The sequence below is a fragment of the Puntigrus tetrazona genome, chromosome 2, assembly GCF_018831695.1.
Source record: "Puntigrus tetrazona isolate hp1 chromosome 2, ASM1883169v1, whole genome shotgun sequence".
NCBI classification, from domain to species: domain Eukaryota; kingdom Metazoa; phylum Chordata; class Actinopteri; order Cypriniformes; family Cyprinidae; genus Puntigrus; species Puntigrus tetrazona.
This window is the reverse complement of record NC_056700.1, coordinates 17,518,783-17,536,389: the sequence shown is the minus strand read 5'-3', so window position 1 is coordinate 17,536,389 and position 17,607 is coordinate 17,518,783. Positions and strand designations below refer to the sequence as shown.

Here is a 17,607-nt window from a genome sequence, read left to right as displayed (position 1 = left end):
TATTCAGATTCATTTTTGATTATATCTGGTCTTATTCTTTGAGCTAATGTTTCAATAGATGATTCATATGTAATGCATTTTGAAAATATTACGTATAGTAATATTAAGTATTTCGTCACTTTGAATAAAGTAACGTTTAGTAATATGGTGGCGTTTTATGGGCATTGTATCACAAAAAATCTTACATATATTAATAAAGAACAAAGAGAATTTTTAAAACGTGAATCTAGGATGGTCTGGTAGTATAACTAGGAACGAAAAGATTATTTAATAATGACAACCATTATCAAATGAATCCTTACGAAACAAAATCACATACTTTTCAAACATTCCTGTGCCTGTTCTATGATTGGATAAAAAGTTAATTTAGGGCGTGACGTCACAAAGTCGGTTGCACGAAGAAGGAAAGAGGCCGACTTCCGGTATGGTGCGTTGTTGAAGAGGGACCACAGGACGTAACTGCCAGGAAAATGCGGTAAGCCGTTGTCACAACTGAAAAAGAAATTAAACAGCAACACGTCTCAGTGCAATCTTTACGACTTTGCAATAAATGTGGCATATGGTCATATGGCCTAAGGGCTTTGTGACGGAAGCAATCGGGTACGCTGATCAGTCGTCGATCGATCGGGATTAGAGAGCGCGGTTGAACATGGGAACGAGATCGAGTCGTTTACACGAGGAGGCTGCCGCGACAGCTTTCGATAAAGATGGCATCAAGAGAGAGTCCTGTCGAAGAATCCGAAACACCAGGCCCACTAGCCTCATGGTGGAGTTCTCCGGTAGCTTCGGCCATCACTCAGAGACGAGCCGAAGCCGGTCGGAGGAGGGAAGCGACTCGGACACCGGGCAGCAGGCGAGCAGCGACGGCAGCCCCGCCGACAGCCACATGTCCCCGTCTCTGAGCAGCCAGGCCTCGCCGACGGACGACAACGGGGCCGAGGAGAAACGAGAGGAGGATGGCAGTCCTGGAGGCCCTGCAAGCGCGGAGGAAATAGGCCGAGCACCGCAGCGCACTTTCTCGGATCGTTTGCCCGGTGGCCGCCATTCTTCCTCCGGCAGCGTCACAGCCAGGTCCGCCCGGGTGAGGGACACTCACGCCCGGCCGTCGTCCGAGGCGTGGATCGGCGTCTACAGGATCAACAACCGCACCGGTGGTAAGTGGAAAGACTCATCGATCCTGTCCCTCGGTGGTCATTTCAGACGTACTCCCTGTTCTGCTCCAGTTCTGTCACATACACCTGCACTGTTTACAGTGACTTATGGAAAAAAAAAAAAAACGTATAATATACTAAGTATAAGCATGTACTATAAATTACGAATATAAAAATTAACCTTTACGGCCTTTTTCGTGTTGGTCAAAGAGATTATTCATTCAAAAGCACTGTATTGCTCTCTAAATGTTTACTCCCCTTATGCTGTTTCAGATCTGTATATGAGACTTTAGTATAAAATTCTAATTAAAGTGAAATTCTGTTTATTTTTCTTGAGCTAACATGAACCATTGATGCATATTTATTTCCAAGGTTATTAAAGAGAATAAATGCTGCAACACATTTTTTGCTTGTATTTTGCAAGTATCGTTTGCCGTTATTGTTAGTTAACGCTTGAACAAATGGGAACTTTTTGTAAGATGTTACGGAAAGTTTGTACGTGTAATAATAAAATGGGCAAAACCCAGCCTGTCTGGTATGTGAATTTTAAGCATTTTGAACCAAATAAAACATTGGAAGGTGATTTAAAAAAGATTAATGATTCTGCATGAGACTAATGAGCTTTCAGTGTAATTAGGCTTTGGGGTTTATAGACATTTCAAACATTCCTGATAGGATGAACCTTGATGGATTGAAACAGAAAGACCAAAGGTAAACCCAGTTTGCTTGATGGTCTGCATTGTTTTTTTACACTATATTGGTCTGTTGGTCATGGTCTAGTCACAGGGTTCAGAAAAGTGGGCCATGTGGATGCATGCTCACCCGTCTATTACTGTGACTGCATCTCCGCTTTGCGATGCTGGACAACTTGCTAAGTAGTTTGCCTTCCTTTTCAGCTCTTCGTTGTCCCTTCTGCTCCAAGCCGTTTCCTGGAGGACGAACCGAGGACCATCTTTTAAGTTGTTTGACTTCTCCACCTCTCCCTTATAACGGTAAGCATACCATTTGTTTTTTGTTTCATCTTCTAATGTCTTAGATCAGTGGTCTCAAACTCAACCTGGAGGACCACAGCTCTTCAGTTCAGTTCCAGCCAGGTCCAAATCACGCCTGCTTGGAAGTTTCTAGTCATTCAAAAGACTTTGATTAGCTGAATACAGTGTGTTTGATTAGGGTTGGAGCAAAGCTGTGGACCTCTGGGAATTGAGTTTGAGACCAATGTCTTGGATATTAATTGTATATTTTTTCCAATAGCTGATGTGCTACAGAAGGACAGTGGAGAGTGTTCAATTTGTCTAGAAGACATGTTGCAGGGGGAAGCCATCGCTAGGCTGGCCTGCCTGTGTGTCTACCATAAGAGGTAATCATTACAATAAAAAAACAACACCACAATAGTGTGACTTATAATATAATAATTGGCTTATAATAATAATAATAATAATAATAATATGGCTTATATTTCTCTAAACAGCTGCATTGACACATGGAGCAAAGTGAAGCCGTGCTGCCCTGAGCATCCTTTTGATTGATTCATGTGTTCACATGCAATGACACTTTGACTCAGGTGAGTTTGGTCATTCAAGTAGCTTTCTTTGTTAAAAGTATATTAAAATGTTAAATTCATAAGTAATTTAATATTATATTTTTTCAAACTTGTATGGCCTTTTATTCTGCAGGAACAAAGATATTTTAAACGTTGTTTAATGTTTGAATGTTTTAACCCTAGACACATTTGACTTTTGATTGTATGGACATTAAAATATGATTTCATAATGGCGTCTAACAGAAGAAATGGATGCAAGTGCAAGTTTTCCTTTAAATGAGTAGTTTACCAAAAATAGCATTACATCACTTGCTCACCAATAGACCTTCTGCAGTGAACGATGCAGTTGAAATGGCTAATAAAAACATAACATTAATTCACAAGTACGTAAACGGTACTTCATATGGGCTTTTTTTCTCGTATATTAGTCAGTTTATTATAAACCTGCAGCTTGATTGGTGTAGTGTGAATTGTGATGTTTTATTAATTATTAAATCATTCATATTCCGACGGCACACATTCACTGCAGAGGATCCATTTGTGGGCAAGTGATGTAATGCAAAGTTTCTTCAAACCCATCTACTACATCTGATCTGAATTTTTGGGATGAACCATTGTTTAAAAAAAAAAAAAAAAAAAAAAAAAAAAGTACATTGCTCTTAACTTTTGTTCTGCATTTTGATTTCAGGAGACAATACCCCCTGGCAGGAGCATATTTTCTGATTAGAGGATTGAGAGAAAGACACAACGGAACAAAAACAAATAACAAGCATAAACACTCATGGACAGCTTAATCGGCCTGGCCCTGAGTGAGCCTGGCTTTTACTATCTGATGTGACTCCTGAGACTTGGCTTTACTCTGCTCTACGGCACCTGTCTGAATGGCGGGTTTGCTCTGCTTGCCTTTCCTCTCTTAACTCTTTAAAGCTCAGAGTGAAACTGGTCAACTCAACAGAACTTTGCTAAACAAACGTAAATGGAGAGAGGTTACACATGCATCGTCTCTCCTCGTGGACATCTTGATCTCCCGGAGGGATGGTGTTCTTCTTACCATGGAAACGTGGCGATCTGTAATTTATGCCGGGCTTAGCGTTTGGTTTTGTGCAGCCAGCTGGGGTTGCGTTGGCTTGAACTACTTGATTTTGTTAAGTTTGTTGGCCAGATCCCGGATGAACGCAGATGAGTTGTACATGCGTAAATATTGCACAGGAATTACATATGAGGCATGATGTTTTATATTTTGGGGGTGGATAATCTTGTCAACCCTTTTCCTTTTTTGTTACTATAGGAATATTTCAAAGGCAGAATGGAATTTACAATAGATTTGTTCGACTACCATGAATAGTGATTTTATCCATCGTTGAAGCAAAACTTCATTACCACATCAGGCTCTTTTAACCTCTTGATCTGATTGCTTTTACTCAATTGTAAAACTGTATATTGTTAACAGATCAGAGCGATACTTCCACTAGCTAGCTTGATGGATGTTATTGGTTGCAGTGAAGTGTGTGTTCTAGTGTGTGCTGAAATGCAGATTTTGACGCTGATGACCTGACAGCATTTGCTGCTCATGAAGGCGAGGTCTCTGTGTCTCATAAAAAAAGTAGCCTAGAGAAATCCAGTCACTTTACACTCTTTACACCAGGCCTCCTCTACACTGAATGAGGCCATCTGTGGTGCGGAGATGTGTGTCAAGCACAGTAACGCCATATGGTGCACGCTTTTGCCTGAGGATGGCATAATTATGACATTGTCATCGACTCCCTTGGAAAGAACAATGGATTAAATATGATGCACAGGTAGTGTTTTTTTCTATTGTTTTTTTTTTTTTTTTTAAGGCCCTCCACTGGGTAAATACTTTATGTTTTGAGGTTTATGGGGTTTCCTGATCGTGGGTGTTATGTTCATTATTCTATTGTCTTGTAGAGGTCATTTGGTCTGTTACTTTTTTGCCTTAGCCCGAGGATTCATATTTTTGTGTGGCAAGATCTCTGAATGGAGACTTTGCTTTTCTCAGCTAAGAGCTTAACTTTGAAAGTATTGCAACGTGTTACCTTCACAGGACAGTCTTGACGGTTCTTTCCAAATTGAAAACACGAGAAATGCCACTTGTGTCTGTGTGAGTCAAAGGCGAAAGTCTTTTTTACAGTTACAATTATGTTTTGTGTCGGTGTAGTGCATTGTGGAGTGAAGGGAGGCATTGTCAGAGTATTTTGACAATCTTTTAAGTTAGCTTTTGCCCTTTAACTTATGTGGTGCCATACCTCAATATCAATATTTACTATACTAACCTGGGGCTTAGCTAACTCCAAAGGTGGTGTTTTTGTTTTTTTCTTGAAATATTATATATATACACAGTATAAATACCATAGCAAGTTCTGTAATTATTCAGTGCTAAGGGTCTTGACCCGCTTGATCCTGTGTTTTGACGGTTGTCAGTCAAATATGAATGAGTTGGGAATGTTCTTAAGGTCAATATGATTTGCATATATTCACATCCCCAAACACAGACAATCTGCCTTCATTCTGCTAAAGAACAATTGAGTATTTATTTATTAAAGTGTAAATATGTATCACCTTTCAAAATGGCTTTGTCTTTTGTTTGTCCATGATGCTGTTTCATGCCTAAATCTTTTTGTATGTCTAAAAAAAATTGGTTTTATATGTATTTTTTACAATAAATATGCTTAAGTGTGATAGTTTTTGTGCTCTGCATCATCTTTGCTAATGGAAATAATTACATTTTATGTGTGTGTGTGTGTATGCATGCATATATATAAAAACATTGAAATATGTTGGTGTAATATTAGTTGTGAAAAAGTTAATTTATATATGGTTCTGTGGAAGTTCTGTTTACTTCCTTGATTTTGTAACACACGGTCACATAAATTTAATATTTGTTGTATGGTAAACATTTTGAATTGTGCCAACTCAGGCACAAGTGCTTCCTTTTTAAGTGGATTTTGCCAGAAAGTGTCAAAATTCTGTATAACCTATGTTTCAACAGCTCTTGTTGCGCTTGCATTTTGTGGTTACATTTGTGAAACTTGTTTAACCCTGCATACACACACAGACAAAGTCACCGATCTTTTAAAGTAATACTGTGCTAGAAAGTCGAGCATGTTACTTTTTATCTGCAAATGTACACAAGCTTGCCTAAAGATTTGCCTATTTGTGTCAAAAAAGTGTAACCGCTTATAGATTACTATTATAATTATGCCATAATGGTGGAGTCATAAAAATGTACCAGTTCAAAAAGTGGGCACTGAAAAGGGAAGCCTGTTATGTGAACTTTTACACGAGCAACTGTTGGTCAGTTGTGTGCAATTGTGTGAACAACTTCACAACAGATTTTCCACAGAGGGTTTTTTGTAAATGACGTAATGGCAGGATGTGGAACCTACTTCAATCTGTGTGAAACAAAAGTGAAGCATTAAGCATCTGAGAGCTCAGACCTCACACCAGACCACACGGAGGGTGAAAGGAATCAAGGTACTTTTTTTTTCCCAGTTATCTAGAATATAGTACCATAAAATAAAATTTGTGTGCATGCAGAAATCGATTAAACAGAAAAGAGAATAAATTGCTAATCTGAAATAAATTGATTTACTAATAATCAGTCGGTAAACGTCTTTGAAAGTAAATTGATATCCAAGAAAAGCCTTTAATGTTGCAGTCTGCCTCTTTAATCAACTTTCAGTCAACCAACTGAGGATTTGACAGTCCATTTCTGACACTCTACTAAATATAACTAGCTTTGCAACTACATATTAATTCTCATTTAATTTGCAGCTACATGTTTACTAACTCTCAGACTGTTAGGTTTAGGGTTTGCAGAACAAGTTGACACGTACTTGCAAAGTTTCTCAGTATATTGCATGTTGTGGACATAAAAAATAAATGTGTTAGATGTAAAGCAGTTTACTAATAATTTAATGACAGCTCGTTGAGATGTATTTCCAAAGGTACTCACTGTTAGCAGAATGTCTTAAGTAGACTATTAAAATAAAGTGCTACCTTTAATAAAAGCGTGCTATTACACACACACACAAAGGAAGTTTCCCGTCCTAACAGATTGTGTGTAAACTTCTTGTTATAATCAGTTTCAATTTCACTGTATTTGTATCCTAACCTATAAGTGAACTATAAGATCTATAATGGAACTATAGCAAACAAACTTTGAAAACCATACCATTTCCTGTGCACTGTGATGCTATAACTACAAAGGTTTTTTTTCTTTGATGCATATATGCCCACCGCAAAGTGGAAAATTCTTTTCCTGTTATTTTGACATTCTGACTACTTTAGGATGACAGATATAGAGAGCCAAAAACCTGCACCTGAGACCGACCCTAGCCATGCAGCGACAGCAGCAATGTATGCCCCACCTCCATACATGCCTCCTCCTTATCCTACGGGGCCTGTCATGAACCCTCAACCTGTTCCTGCGCCAGTCGGCTTCATCCCACCAGACCTGCCACCAGAAGAGACCGGCATCAACAAAACAGAAGAACCGTATCTAGACCCAGCAGGTCTTTTGTTTCACTCAATTATCCATCTAACATTTACAAGACTAAAATAACCATCAAATGACATGAATGTCGTCACAGTAACAATGTGTTTTTTCTTTAATTTTCCAGCTGAGGAGTTGTTTGTGTCATCATTTGAGGACGATACCATTCGGAAAGCATTCATCCGAAAGGTGAGCGTTTCTGTGAATCGCATGCCATCGTAAATAATGCGATTGCTCTGAATGCTAATCCTCTTTGTCATTTCCGATCTCTCTCTCTACTCAGGTGTTCAGTGTGGTAACAATTCAGCTACTAGTCACTTTCACCGTCGTCTGTGTATTCACTTTCTCAAACACAGTCAAGACGGCGATTCAGAGTAACATCTGGGTGTACCTCAGTTCTTACATTATCTTTGTAGTAGTGGGCTCATGTCTTGCTGTGTTTTCCAAATTCAGCCGCACACATCCCTGGAACCTGCTGGGACTGGTGAGTGTCCGTGCATTGATACGTGTCTTCATGCAGTGCATTATATAGACACATACAATATGGCGCCTACAGTAAGGAGATGTAAAATAGAATGCAACAGTTAGGTCCCAGAGGTAAAAATCACTTCTTTTTTTCTGTAGTGTAACTGATTTCCAACATTGTTTATTTGACGGCATATGCTTTTGTTGAAGACAACAGCATACGTTGTTTTGACTTATTTTTACACAGGAATTCTTTACTTTAAAATGACTTCACTTATGATTCCTTTATGCATGTAAATACATAAATATCAGCTTCTTTAAATTAATTGTTTAATATTTCTTCATTGTCATTTGCAATGTGTCAGAGGGTTGTAGTTTAAGTACACTTTATTCGCTTTTTTGTCCAATTTTCAGTATGTAATGTAAAGTTATCATCCATCTTTTGGTTCATGTCTTACAACTTTTTAATTCACTTTTTGTATATATGATCTCTACATTAAAATGTAAAGGTACAATATTTCTTAAAGTTACAGATACAGTAGCTTAAAAACAGTCTGAAACTCTCTAACTTTGAAATGCAGCATTTCAGTTAACCAAGTTGGCTTCTTCTCTTTGTTCATTCTGAATTTTCCCCAAAATGTACTACTTAACAACATTCTGTAACGTAGGTTGACCTAGGAAAAATCTCCTTCCTTTAAATCAGCCAATAGATTTTGTAACTTGGTTACTTCCTCTCCATGATCATGACAGCCTGTGTTTCTTTTGTAAGTGCAGTGGCCTATATGTAAAAGTTAATGTGAACATTATTTACAGCAGGTATCATCTGAAAAATAAATAGGAAGAGGTTATTTTGGTCATAGTTCTGACTCTACATCATCTTGCTTATTATTCAGCTAAATGAAACATGATAAACATGAAATACTGATTTGTGAGAAAAAGGATGAAATGAAACTACATTCAGCTATACATCAAACTACTTTTAGAAATGACCACAAAATTCAGTGATTACTAATCATAATAACATTTTCCAAAGAGCTGTGATGTCCTGAACAGCTTTTACGTTAGATCATTAAAAAAGTAGGCCTCATTCACTCATAGATTTGCAGCTGTTTGCACAGAAAAATGCTAACAGAATTTCCACAATATTCACAGCTATACTCATTTTGCTTCCATCTCCGTTGTCATGTGATGTACCATGCTCTTATTTGTTCATGTGTCTATACAGGTTGCATTTTGTGTCATTTTTTAAATTGTAACTTAGAAATGAATACACACAAGTCTAAGTAGTTCTAAAAATGCATTTTATTTGTGTATTATTTGTTGCTACTTGCCTTGATCAGAAATCGTTGCATTATTACACTCAACACTTTAATTATAGGCTACGCCTTTATAGAATTGTTTCATACATGCCCTATTATTGCCTGCAGTCAGTGGTCACGCTGAGTCTGTCCTACATGGTGGGAACTGTAGCCTCATATCACAACACAACTGCTGTGATCATCGCTTTAGGATCAACTGTGGTCATCTCTTTCACCATCATCATTTTCTCTTCCCAGGTATGCGCAGTTTCTCTGCAAATTACATGAATCTTACTAATTAATCGGCTAATTTTAAGTTAGCTACATGTCATTTAAAACTCTGAATTATCTCCTAAAACCCTGAAAGACTAATTCAGAAAACCATAACTGCACTGCAAACTCTTAATGCATTTCCTTTGTTGTGATCGTTTCAGACTCGCCTGGACTTCACAATTTGTAATGGGATTCTGCTCATACTGTCCATCGACCTACTCATGTTTGGATTCTTCAGCATCTTTTTCTACTCCAGTGTTCTGCAAATCGTCTATGGATGTCTGGGAGCTCTTCTTTATGCCTTGGTAAAACATTTAATAATTCTAACCGCTAAAGAAATCATGATGTAATGTGTATCTCACTGTTATGTTTTTCTTTCTCTCGTTTAGTTTCTTGCAGTGGACTGTCAGCTGGTGATGGGCAGACAAAAATACAGCCTTAATCCTGAAGAGTATGTCTACGCTGCCTTAATTATCTATCTGGATATCATTATGATATTCCTCTACATACTTATGATTTTGGGTGGAGGCTCCAAAAATTAAATTCACACATTCTCCCAATCTGCACATGCCAGCTAATGTTTGACCTTCTGACCTCAAATAGTCTTTACATCACTGCTATATGCTCTCTCTACTGGTTCACTCATCATGGTACTTGTATCTTGTTTGTATTTGTTTAACATTAACTTTTGAGATGCACTGTTATATTTGTAAATTGCAATCTTACAAATTGTTGATCACAAATACCATTAAACATTATGCCTAATGTAAATGCCTTAAATGTTATAAATATCCCTCTGATGTGAATCGTGAATTACTAACGCGTGTCCCTGTAATGTGACTGCTTAAATTCTGTTTATTTCAACAAAATCATATTTTAATTGCCTATGCAAGAAAAAAATAAATGTAAACCGCATGTTATTTATAAATAGAGCGATTATTTTGATTGATAAAATAATGTAATATTCAATTTACACTGTCAGACAGGCACATCTCTAAACAATCTCATGGATTTATTAGTTATGTGTATGTTTTAGTTAGGTAATTAACTGTATCTTTGTTATTTGCTTTAAATAAATAATTGACACTCTTTGCCTTACCACAGAGTGAAAACAGAACAAAGATGGAGTGGCTGAGCGGGGTAATAATAATCTTCATTGTAGTAGAGGGTGTAGCCTTCCTCATGTCATTCAAAATCTTTTTATTTCTTCCAGTAAGCTCAAAAGAAATATTCTAAAGAATCTTAAGACACAATAACTTTCAATCAAATGACACTTACGGTTCATTGTGATCATGTATGTCAAGTTCTAAACAGGACAACTGAGTGGATGAGAGAAAATCAGATTTTCAACAAATGCCAAACATTAAAATTGTCCTTTTGAACTTTGTCAGGTACGGACAGTACACTGTTGTATAGGCAAAACCTGCATTAAAACAATCCTGTAATACCTGGATATATGTTTACATTGAAGCAACAGTGTTTAGTTTGTGTTTTTTGTTGCTTTGGAGCCCCTGTATTGAGTTCAAGGAGGGAAAGAAAGAGAAGCAACTCGTCTTATTAGAAAACAGTGTATCGTAGTTTTTTACTGATATTTCAGGGTAAGAAAGGCCATTCAAAGTTAGACTACATTACATTGTGGCTCAGTTAAAAATGTCCAAGTAACACAAACTGTCTCTATTTAGGTGCACTTCACTCTTTAAATAACCATTCGGTGCAGATTACCTTTACTTGTGAACTGAGTCGGTAGGGATTTTGAGAAATAGAAGGTGTAGTTTAATTAGGTACTAGGCTTTTTTTGTGCGTCCTCACCGTAATAATAAAAAGAAACCACATACAAGTTTAATATCACATTCCTTCAGGGAGAATTATGCCTAACCTCTAAAGCAAACTACATCTTCTTTAAAAGCTGTACTTCAACCAGTTTTTCTAGACCAACCTGGGTTTTTTTCTGGGTGTTGGATTCATGTGTCATTCAAACAATCCTGCAGGAATACATTTAGACATGATGTCAACTTTGTGAACACTGCTAGCTTACAAAAATATCTTAGCCAGTGTGAAACAAATCATTCATTCATGAAGATGTGTTCACTTGTTAATCTAACGTCTATTAAGCAAAACACGGTGATAACATCTGATATTATATTTTACACAAAATGTTAATTATCACTATTTTTTAGCAGTTTCTACTCCTATATATCCCCCCAAAAAGAGGTGTAAAGTTATATTTCTACAATCATGTAAATAATGAATTTATCATCTTTTTCATCTTACACTTTCTGGCGTACTGCTATTAATTTATCCTTCACTGTAATGAAGTCATGTATCTTCTACCAAACTAATAGATTCTGTTGTGTGGATTTCATAGATGTGGACACAAATGTAAAGTGACAGTAGAAAATGTCATATTTTATTTCGCTTTGATTAATTAATGCATTACTCCACTTATGTCAACGGATATTACTCATGAATTTCAGATAGCTATTGAAGATACAAAAGACATTGACAGAACAGTATGTTTAAGTTTTTTGAAATTCATGAACACATGAGCATAACACTGTATAACTACAGTCTAGGTCCTTCACCTCTAAAACTGTTCTCAATGTAAAGAATCTTGTGTGCCTCACCACAGCGAGGAAAAGTTAAACTGAACCCGGAGGAGATACTTCATCTGTATTTGATCAGGGTTATAAACGATGTACTCATTATAAAGAAGGGAGTAACCTCCCTTCTGTCCCACCCCGGTCTTCACAGAGGGCCCCATGGGTATGGTCACCCCATCCCTGAGAGAAAACGAGAAAGAATTCTTCAGTACAATAGTTAAACGTGTAAAACAAAGAAAAAAAACGCAAACTCACAATGCAACATAGTTGTTTGGGTCGGGTGCAGTCTGCCCCAGGCCTTTAGTGCTATGTTTTCCTGAAGGCAGTTGGTCAGCATTGTAATCTGCATCCAAAAGTTCATTACTGTTCCCAAGGGCAACCTGTGAACACAGCATAGAAATTACTTTTTTCTGTAACCAGTTAATTGTAAACAAGTGTTACATCACTGTAGCAGTATTACTCAAATATACTTCCTAAATAAATGTTCTTCTTTTGTATGTATCCAACGTTTCTGTTCATTAAAGTATCCAAAAAAAAAGTATCAAGTTTCCACTATGAGTGTGCGATATTGACAAAAAAAAATATCTTGATATTTTCTGGGATTTTAATCGATAACTATAATTAGACGATATTGTGTTATTGAGCTAGTACCTTATAGTTCACCCAAAAATGCTGGCTCTTATAAGCTTCATAATGCTGGTGGATTATGACCATTATTTTGAAGCTCCATAAATCGCATATATCCACCGTGAAAACTGATGAGTTTTTAAAAAAAAAAAAACTTGTATGAAAAAAGCAAGTTGTATACAACTAAGATGACTTGGGGGTGAGTAAATTATGGGGTAATTTTCATTTTTGGGTGAACTATTGCTTTAAAGACTGCTGTTTGACAGCTGACTCCTAAATTTTTCATATTCCGTTTGGTTATCAGTTCACACTGATAGAAATTAATCTTTTCCAATAAGTGTTCATTTAGTTTTTATACCTTTATAATGTTTTTTTTACCTTCATGCCTTTCTGAAAGTGTCCATTGTCTTTTGAATACTGATATTTGAATTTATTAAACAAAAAGAAAAATCTGAATATGAAATTAAACAATGAAATAATGAAATTACAATATTATCACAGGCAATATATCGTACACCCCTAGTTTCCACAAAAATAATCTTGAAGTGGGAGCAGATCTTTTGATGTTTAGATACAAAAAAAACCCCAACCTCGCTCAGCAACAAGAGTCCTTGGTTGTTCTTCTGATTGGCAAAGCAGTAGTTGGCACTTTTAGATGACATGTCTGCAAAGTAGATCCCTTTACCAAACTTGAGAGGGAGGAAAAGTTTAATAATTGGTTTGAATTGTTGTAGAGAATGCAGTACTGGTGGCTGCCAATATTATATTGATATTATTTGTATGATTCAGTGCATCTCTCATGCTCACCATGTATCCGGTCACGGGAGCCTCTGGAGGGGCCACTCGCAGCCCCTGACTCAGGATCCCCACCCAGTTCATCAAACGGGAACCATGCCACAGGAGCATTCTAGCATCCACAACAACAAAAACAACTTGTACTATCTGAAATACGATCACTGTAATTCAGTGAAATCAGACGAGACTCACACCAGACCAGAATTTAAGGGGATCCTGTTTACATTAAGCATAACGCAAGTGATAAAGTATAACTGAGGAAAGAGCTTTAGTACTTGTTTTTCATCTCGGAGCAGAAGTTGTCCTTCTCGCCTTCTCTCTCCACAGCAAAGATATCCAGAATGGTCATTGTGTAGTCAGTATGGGTGGGCGCGTGAGTGGACTGAAGATACCTCTCTATAACCTTCACAAAGACAGATAGTTTGTGTCTAACACAGCATACTTAAGACTAGCTAGGTCTGTAACATCCACCATCCAAAATTCTACTATTATTGTTATTATACTGTGCTTCAGCCATTTTTTTTAATTGTAACCAGGTTTTGGGTCACTTTTGACTTCCATATTTTTCCCCCTACTATGGAAGTCAACAGTGACCAAAACAGCCTGGTTACAAACTTTTTTTAAATACTGAGTTTGGCAGAACAAAGACATTTATACAGGTTTGAAAGTACTCCAGGGTGAGTAAATGATGACAGAATTGGATGATCCATTCCTTAAGTCCCATACTGTACCTTGTATTCATTGCTGTTAGAGTCCAGTGGCTGCAGCTGACATTGTAGTGAATGATACTGTCTGTCCAAAGGATGCTCATCATTCTGAACACTAGACTGAACCACTTTCACTGCTATCTGGATGTCACTTAAAGCCTAAAAAACATAAAAATATGACTACATACATTCTGGCCATTCAACATCAGCAATATTTGTCGGCAGCTGCAATAGCACACCTCAAGCAAAGCGATTTTCTCCTTCAGCTCATCCTCTGTGCGTATTATGGGGGGTGTCCGCAACCTGAATGAACATGATATAGTCAACAAATATAAAACATATACATATAAAAACTAAACCATATTAGCCACTATTGCTAAAAAAATATAGTGTCAGGAAAATTTGTGAATATGTGTGCTTCAAAAAAGATCTCTCATAAATGCCAAGTGCATTTATTTGATCAAAAACCAGCAAAAATATGAAATGTTACTACAATTTAATGTACCTTTTTATATATTAAATGTACTAACCCAAAGCCTTGGAATGGTAGTGTAACTTACCCAAAGTCATGGGGGATGCGAGTGTAAAACTGGTTGCATGCATCCAAGAGTTCTTTATTATTATTCTTTTTCTTTAAACACTCCTCAATCCTTTTCAAAGAGGCATAGCCAGCTCGAATTTGCTCTGTAGTTAGTTTTCCTTTAACAAACAAAAAATAACAATTTGATCATTTTCATTTGCTATTTTATCATAAAAATGTTTGTGTTGTTTAGTTTGAATACATTAATTAATCCCTAAGAATATACAAGATCCATTCCATGGGTTTGGTACACAAATGCACACATACTCACCAAGCGGGGCTTTTTTGGTGTCAAACTTCATTTCTAGCACACATTCTTCCATGGCTTTGAGGTCACATATGAGCTCTAGGAGAGACTGGACCTTGCTGCTCAGTTGACAGGGCTTTATTTCAGGAGGAGAGGATACTACAGCCTTGTCCTTCTCCTGATCAAAGGATAATTAGGTGTTATTTATATATATATATATATATATATATATATATATATATATATATATATATATATATATATATATATATATATATATATGCAAACAATGTTTTTTTACCTGGTCTTCAGTGCTGTAGTCTACAAACACCATGTCATATTTTCCTGCCACTTTCTCAAAATGCACTCGATGCTCCCAATCATTCTTGGTCTTGTCAAGGAATCTGCATATAAGCAGATTATAACATTGTAATCTTTCTTTTCTGAGTAAATAACATTGATTAATTTTTAAAAAATTACTTCTTTTTGAAGGTGTCTTTGGCCTGAGCAAGATTACCCCCACAGTTAACCAAGCTGCTCTGTCCTGCTTTACCCACTGAAGAAAAAAAGACAACAAGAATATGGATGATAATGAGTAATGATAATAAAGTCCATTCTGGTGAAGAACATGTGAGGTGTTTTGGTACATACCTCGTCCCCACCTCATCCAAACGCTGTAGGCTTTTCCATTGTCGTCCTGAAGAAGCTGAATCAGGTAGTATTTATTGTTGTTGAACTGAAGATTTGTCTGTAACAGTTAAAAGAAAAAGAAAAGAATTTCACAAAATGCCATATGCTGCCATATACTTTTATTTAGCAAGGATGCATTACAATGAGCAGAATTTAGTTTAAGTCATTTATAATGATGTTTAAATGCTGTTTTTAAACTTTATACAGAAATATTAAGCAACTGTTGAGCACTAAATCAGTATATTATTATGATTTCTGAAGTATAATGTGCCATAAGACCAGAGTAAAGACTATTAAAAATAAGATAATTTCTGTTAAATTATATTTCACAATATTACTGTTATTTATTTTTAATCATTAATCAGTTTTAATCAATGTAATTGTTTAAAAAAAATGCAACCTTGGTAAGCATAAGATACTTACACAAAGAAATCCTCATCAACCACAAACCTTTAATTCAACTTTTGATTTACCTGATTCAGCATTACATCATATACATCAGCCCCCTCGCTGTAGACGTGGGCCTGTGAATAACCAAAGAAAAGAACTCTAATGGGAAGGATGCACTGAAGTAAAACAAAGCGTCTATAATTAAAAGGATGGGGAGATGTTTTAAAAGAAATGGGATGTTTTAGAAATTAAATGTGATTACACAATACTGTACAGTAATTTCACTTCACATGAAGCTATGACGCATTTAAAGCAATTACCTTTCCAATTTTAGCCTTGCATTCCGGATCAACTGGGGCTTTTCCTTTCATAATTACCGTCTTCACAACCTCTTCTTCAGAACACGGAGGAAAAAACAAAGCAAGAGTTACATTAAGTCTGAAACTAATGTTATATGATGTGATGCATTTGAAAGTGAAAGATATTGTCCAATAAGAATTGAATGTATTAAGGAAAGCGGTCTCAATCTGACAGGCGATTGTAAGAGAGGGGTTGAAAACTGGCATTAACATCAGACAAAATTAAAGTTCATCTTCCAAAGAAGCATCACCTTCACTCTCCTCTTTTACGACGGCCTTGGCTTTGTTCGCTCTCTGACTCCTGCCTTCATTGCGTCTCTTCTTGGAAACTGGTTGCTCCTCTTCCTCTTCTTTTTCTGCTTTGACCTGAACAACACCCGCCACTCCATTTTTGCTATTCAAAGCATTCCCTTCATTTGCATCTTCTGCAGTTCAATAAATACGCTGCTATTAGGTTTCAGAGGCAGATACCGGTGCAACATCAGACACAGGTACGCACAGACATACCTGACTTCACTTTCTGAAGGCGTATTTTTCGTTTATACTTGGTGACGGTATTGGTCTGAGTCATTTTCACAAGATCCACTACATAACCAGGTCCGATCGCCAGCGACACTGACTTTTCACCCGCCTGCTTTGCTGTATCCAGCTGGACACAGACCTCTGGAGGATACGGTTCCCACTCATCCTCGTCCCCTTTCCACTGCCAAACTGAAAAACACAAAATACCCATTATGTGAAATATGAACATCTAAAACTAAAACGAGTTGGCGTGGTTGAGGATTTGCACTTTAAAAACGGCAGTTAGTGTCACTGCGAAATATTTGTCAGTTTGCAGTGCTATCACGCTTTAAAAGCTGGTTATGAAACTTTGACCTGTTTCGACATGTTCGCTAAAAGTGCATTCATACTTGTCTTCGCCTCTGAGGCGTCACTGCCTGAATCTGCAGCAGACTTGCCCCGGCAGCTCCTTGTTCGTCGCATGCTTTTCCTAGAACACCTGAAATGAGAGGAAATGATTCATGTACCTACGTTTTACGTATTACGCAATTACATAAACTGAGCTATCCAGAAATGTGGCGAATGTATTTGTGGTGACTCGTATCATTGGGAGTTCTTATTTACTTCCTCCTCAACATCCCGTTACCATAGATATGCGCCAGAACAACTTTAGAGTAATGTTACAACATTATATACGTTAAAATGTAAAAACCAATCATTATTAAATCGATGTTCAGCACCTACCTACGATTTAGAATCACTAAGTAGCTGTGCTGGATGGCGCGAAAAGTATACTAGCGCGGACCTTTTGTCTGGGAACGAACTGAGCGCTGTGCTTGTTTCTAGACGGATTTATTTTGAAGTCGTGTTG

General features: G+C 37.1%; 3 protein-coding genes across 3 annotated transcripts; 2 read left to right on the top strand and 1 right to left on the bottom strand.

Moving 5' to 3' along the window:
- The first annotated feature begins 388 nt into the window (after positions 1 to 388).
- Positions 389 to 5,388, top strand: zgc:66427 (uncharacterized protein LOC406256 homolog). Its single transcript, XM_043253166.1, has 5 exons — positions 389 to 1,154; positions 2,048 to 2,143; positions 2,403 to 2,508; positions 2,620 to 2,712; positions 3,380 to 5,388. Exons 1-4 carry the CDS (start codon positions 650 to 652, stop codon positions 2,675 to 2,677), a joined length of 765 nt encoding a protein of 254 aa, XP_043109101.1. The 5' UTR covers positions 389 to 649; the 3' UTR covers positions 2,678 to 2,712; positions 3,380 to 5,388.
- A 699-nt stretch (positions 5,389 to 6,087) lies between these two features.
- On the top strand, positions 6,088 to 10,357 carry si:ch211-284o19.8 (protein lifeguard 1). Its single transcript, XM_043253156.1, has 7 exons — positions 6,088 to 6,183; positions 7,000 to 7,223; positions 7,332 to 7,393; positions 7,488 to 7,688; positions 9,097 to 9,225; positions 9,402 to 9,545; positions 9,630 to 10,357. The coding sequence occupies exons 2-7, from the start codon at positions 7,001 to 7,003 to the stop codon at positions 9,780 to 9,782; spliced, it is 912 nt and encodes a 303-aa protein (XP_043109091.1). The 5' UTR covers positions 6,088 to 6,183; position 7,000; the 3' UTR covers positions 9,783 to 10,357.
- A 1,263-nt stretch (positions 10,358 to 11,620) lies between these two features.
- Positions 11,621 to 17,578, bottom strand: parp2 (poly (ADP-ribose) polymerase 2). Its single transcript, XM_043253119.1, has 18 exons — positions 17,481 to 17,578; positions 17,147 to 17,235; positions 16,743 to 16,946; positions 16,487 to 16,660; positions 16,197 to 16,270; positions 15,960 to 16,010; positions 15,448 to 15,544; positions 15,277 to 15,352; positions 15,098 to 15,200; positions 14,821 to 14,974; positions 14,530 to 14,668; positions 14,209 to 14,272; positions 13,994 to 14,128; positions 13,538 to 13,665; positions 13,275 to 13,374; positions 13,058 to 13,156; positions 12,096 to 12,220; positions 11,621 to 12,020 (listed from the first exon to the last, which is right to left on the bottom strand). The coding sequence occupies exons 2-18, from the start codon at positions 17,217 to 17,219 to the stop codon at positions 11,861 to 11,863; spliced, it is 1,956 nt and encodes a 651-aa protein (XP_043109054.1). The 5' UTR covers positions 17,220 to 17,235; positions 17,481 to 17,578; the 3' UTR covers positions 11,621 to 11,860.
- Positions 17,579 to 17,607: the final 29 nt, after the last annotated feature.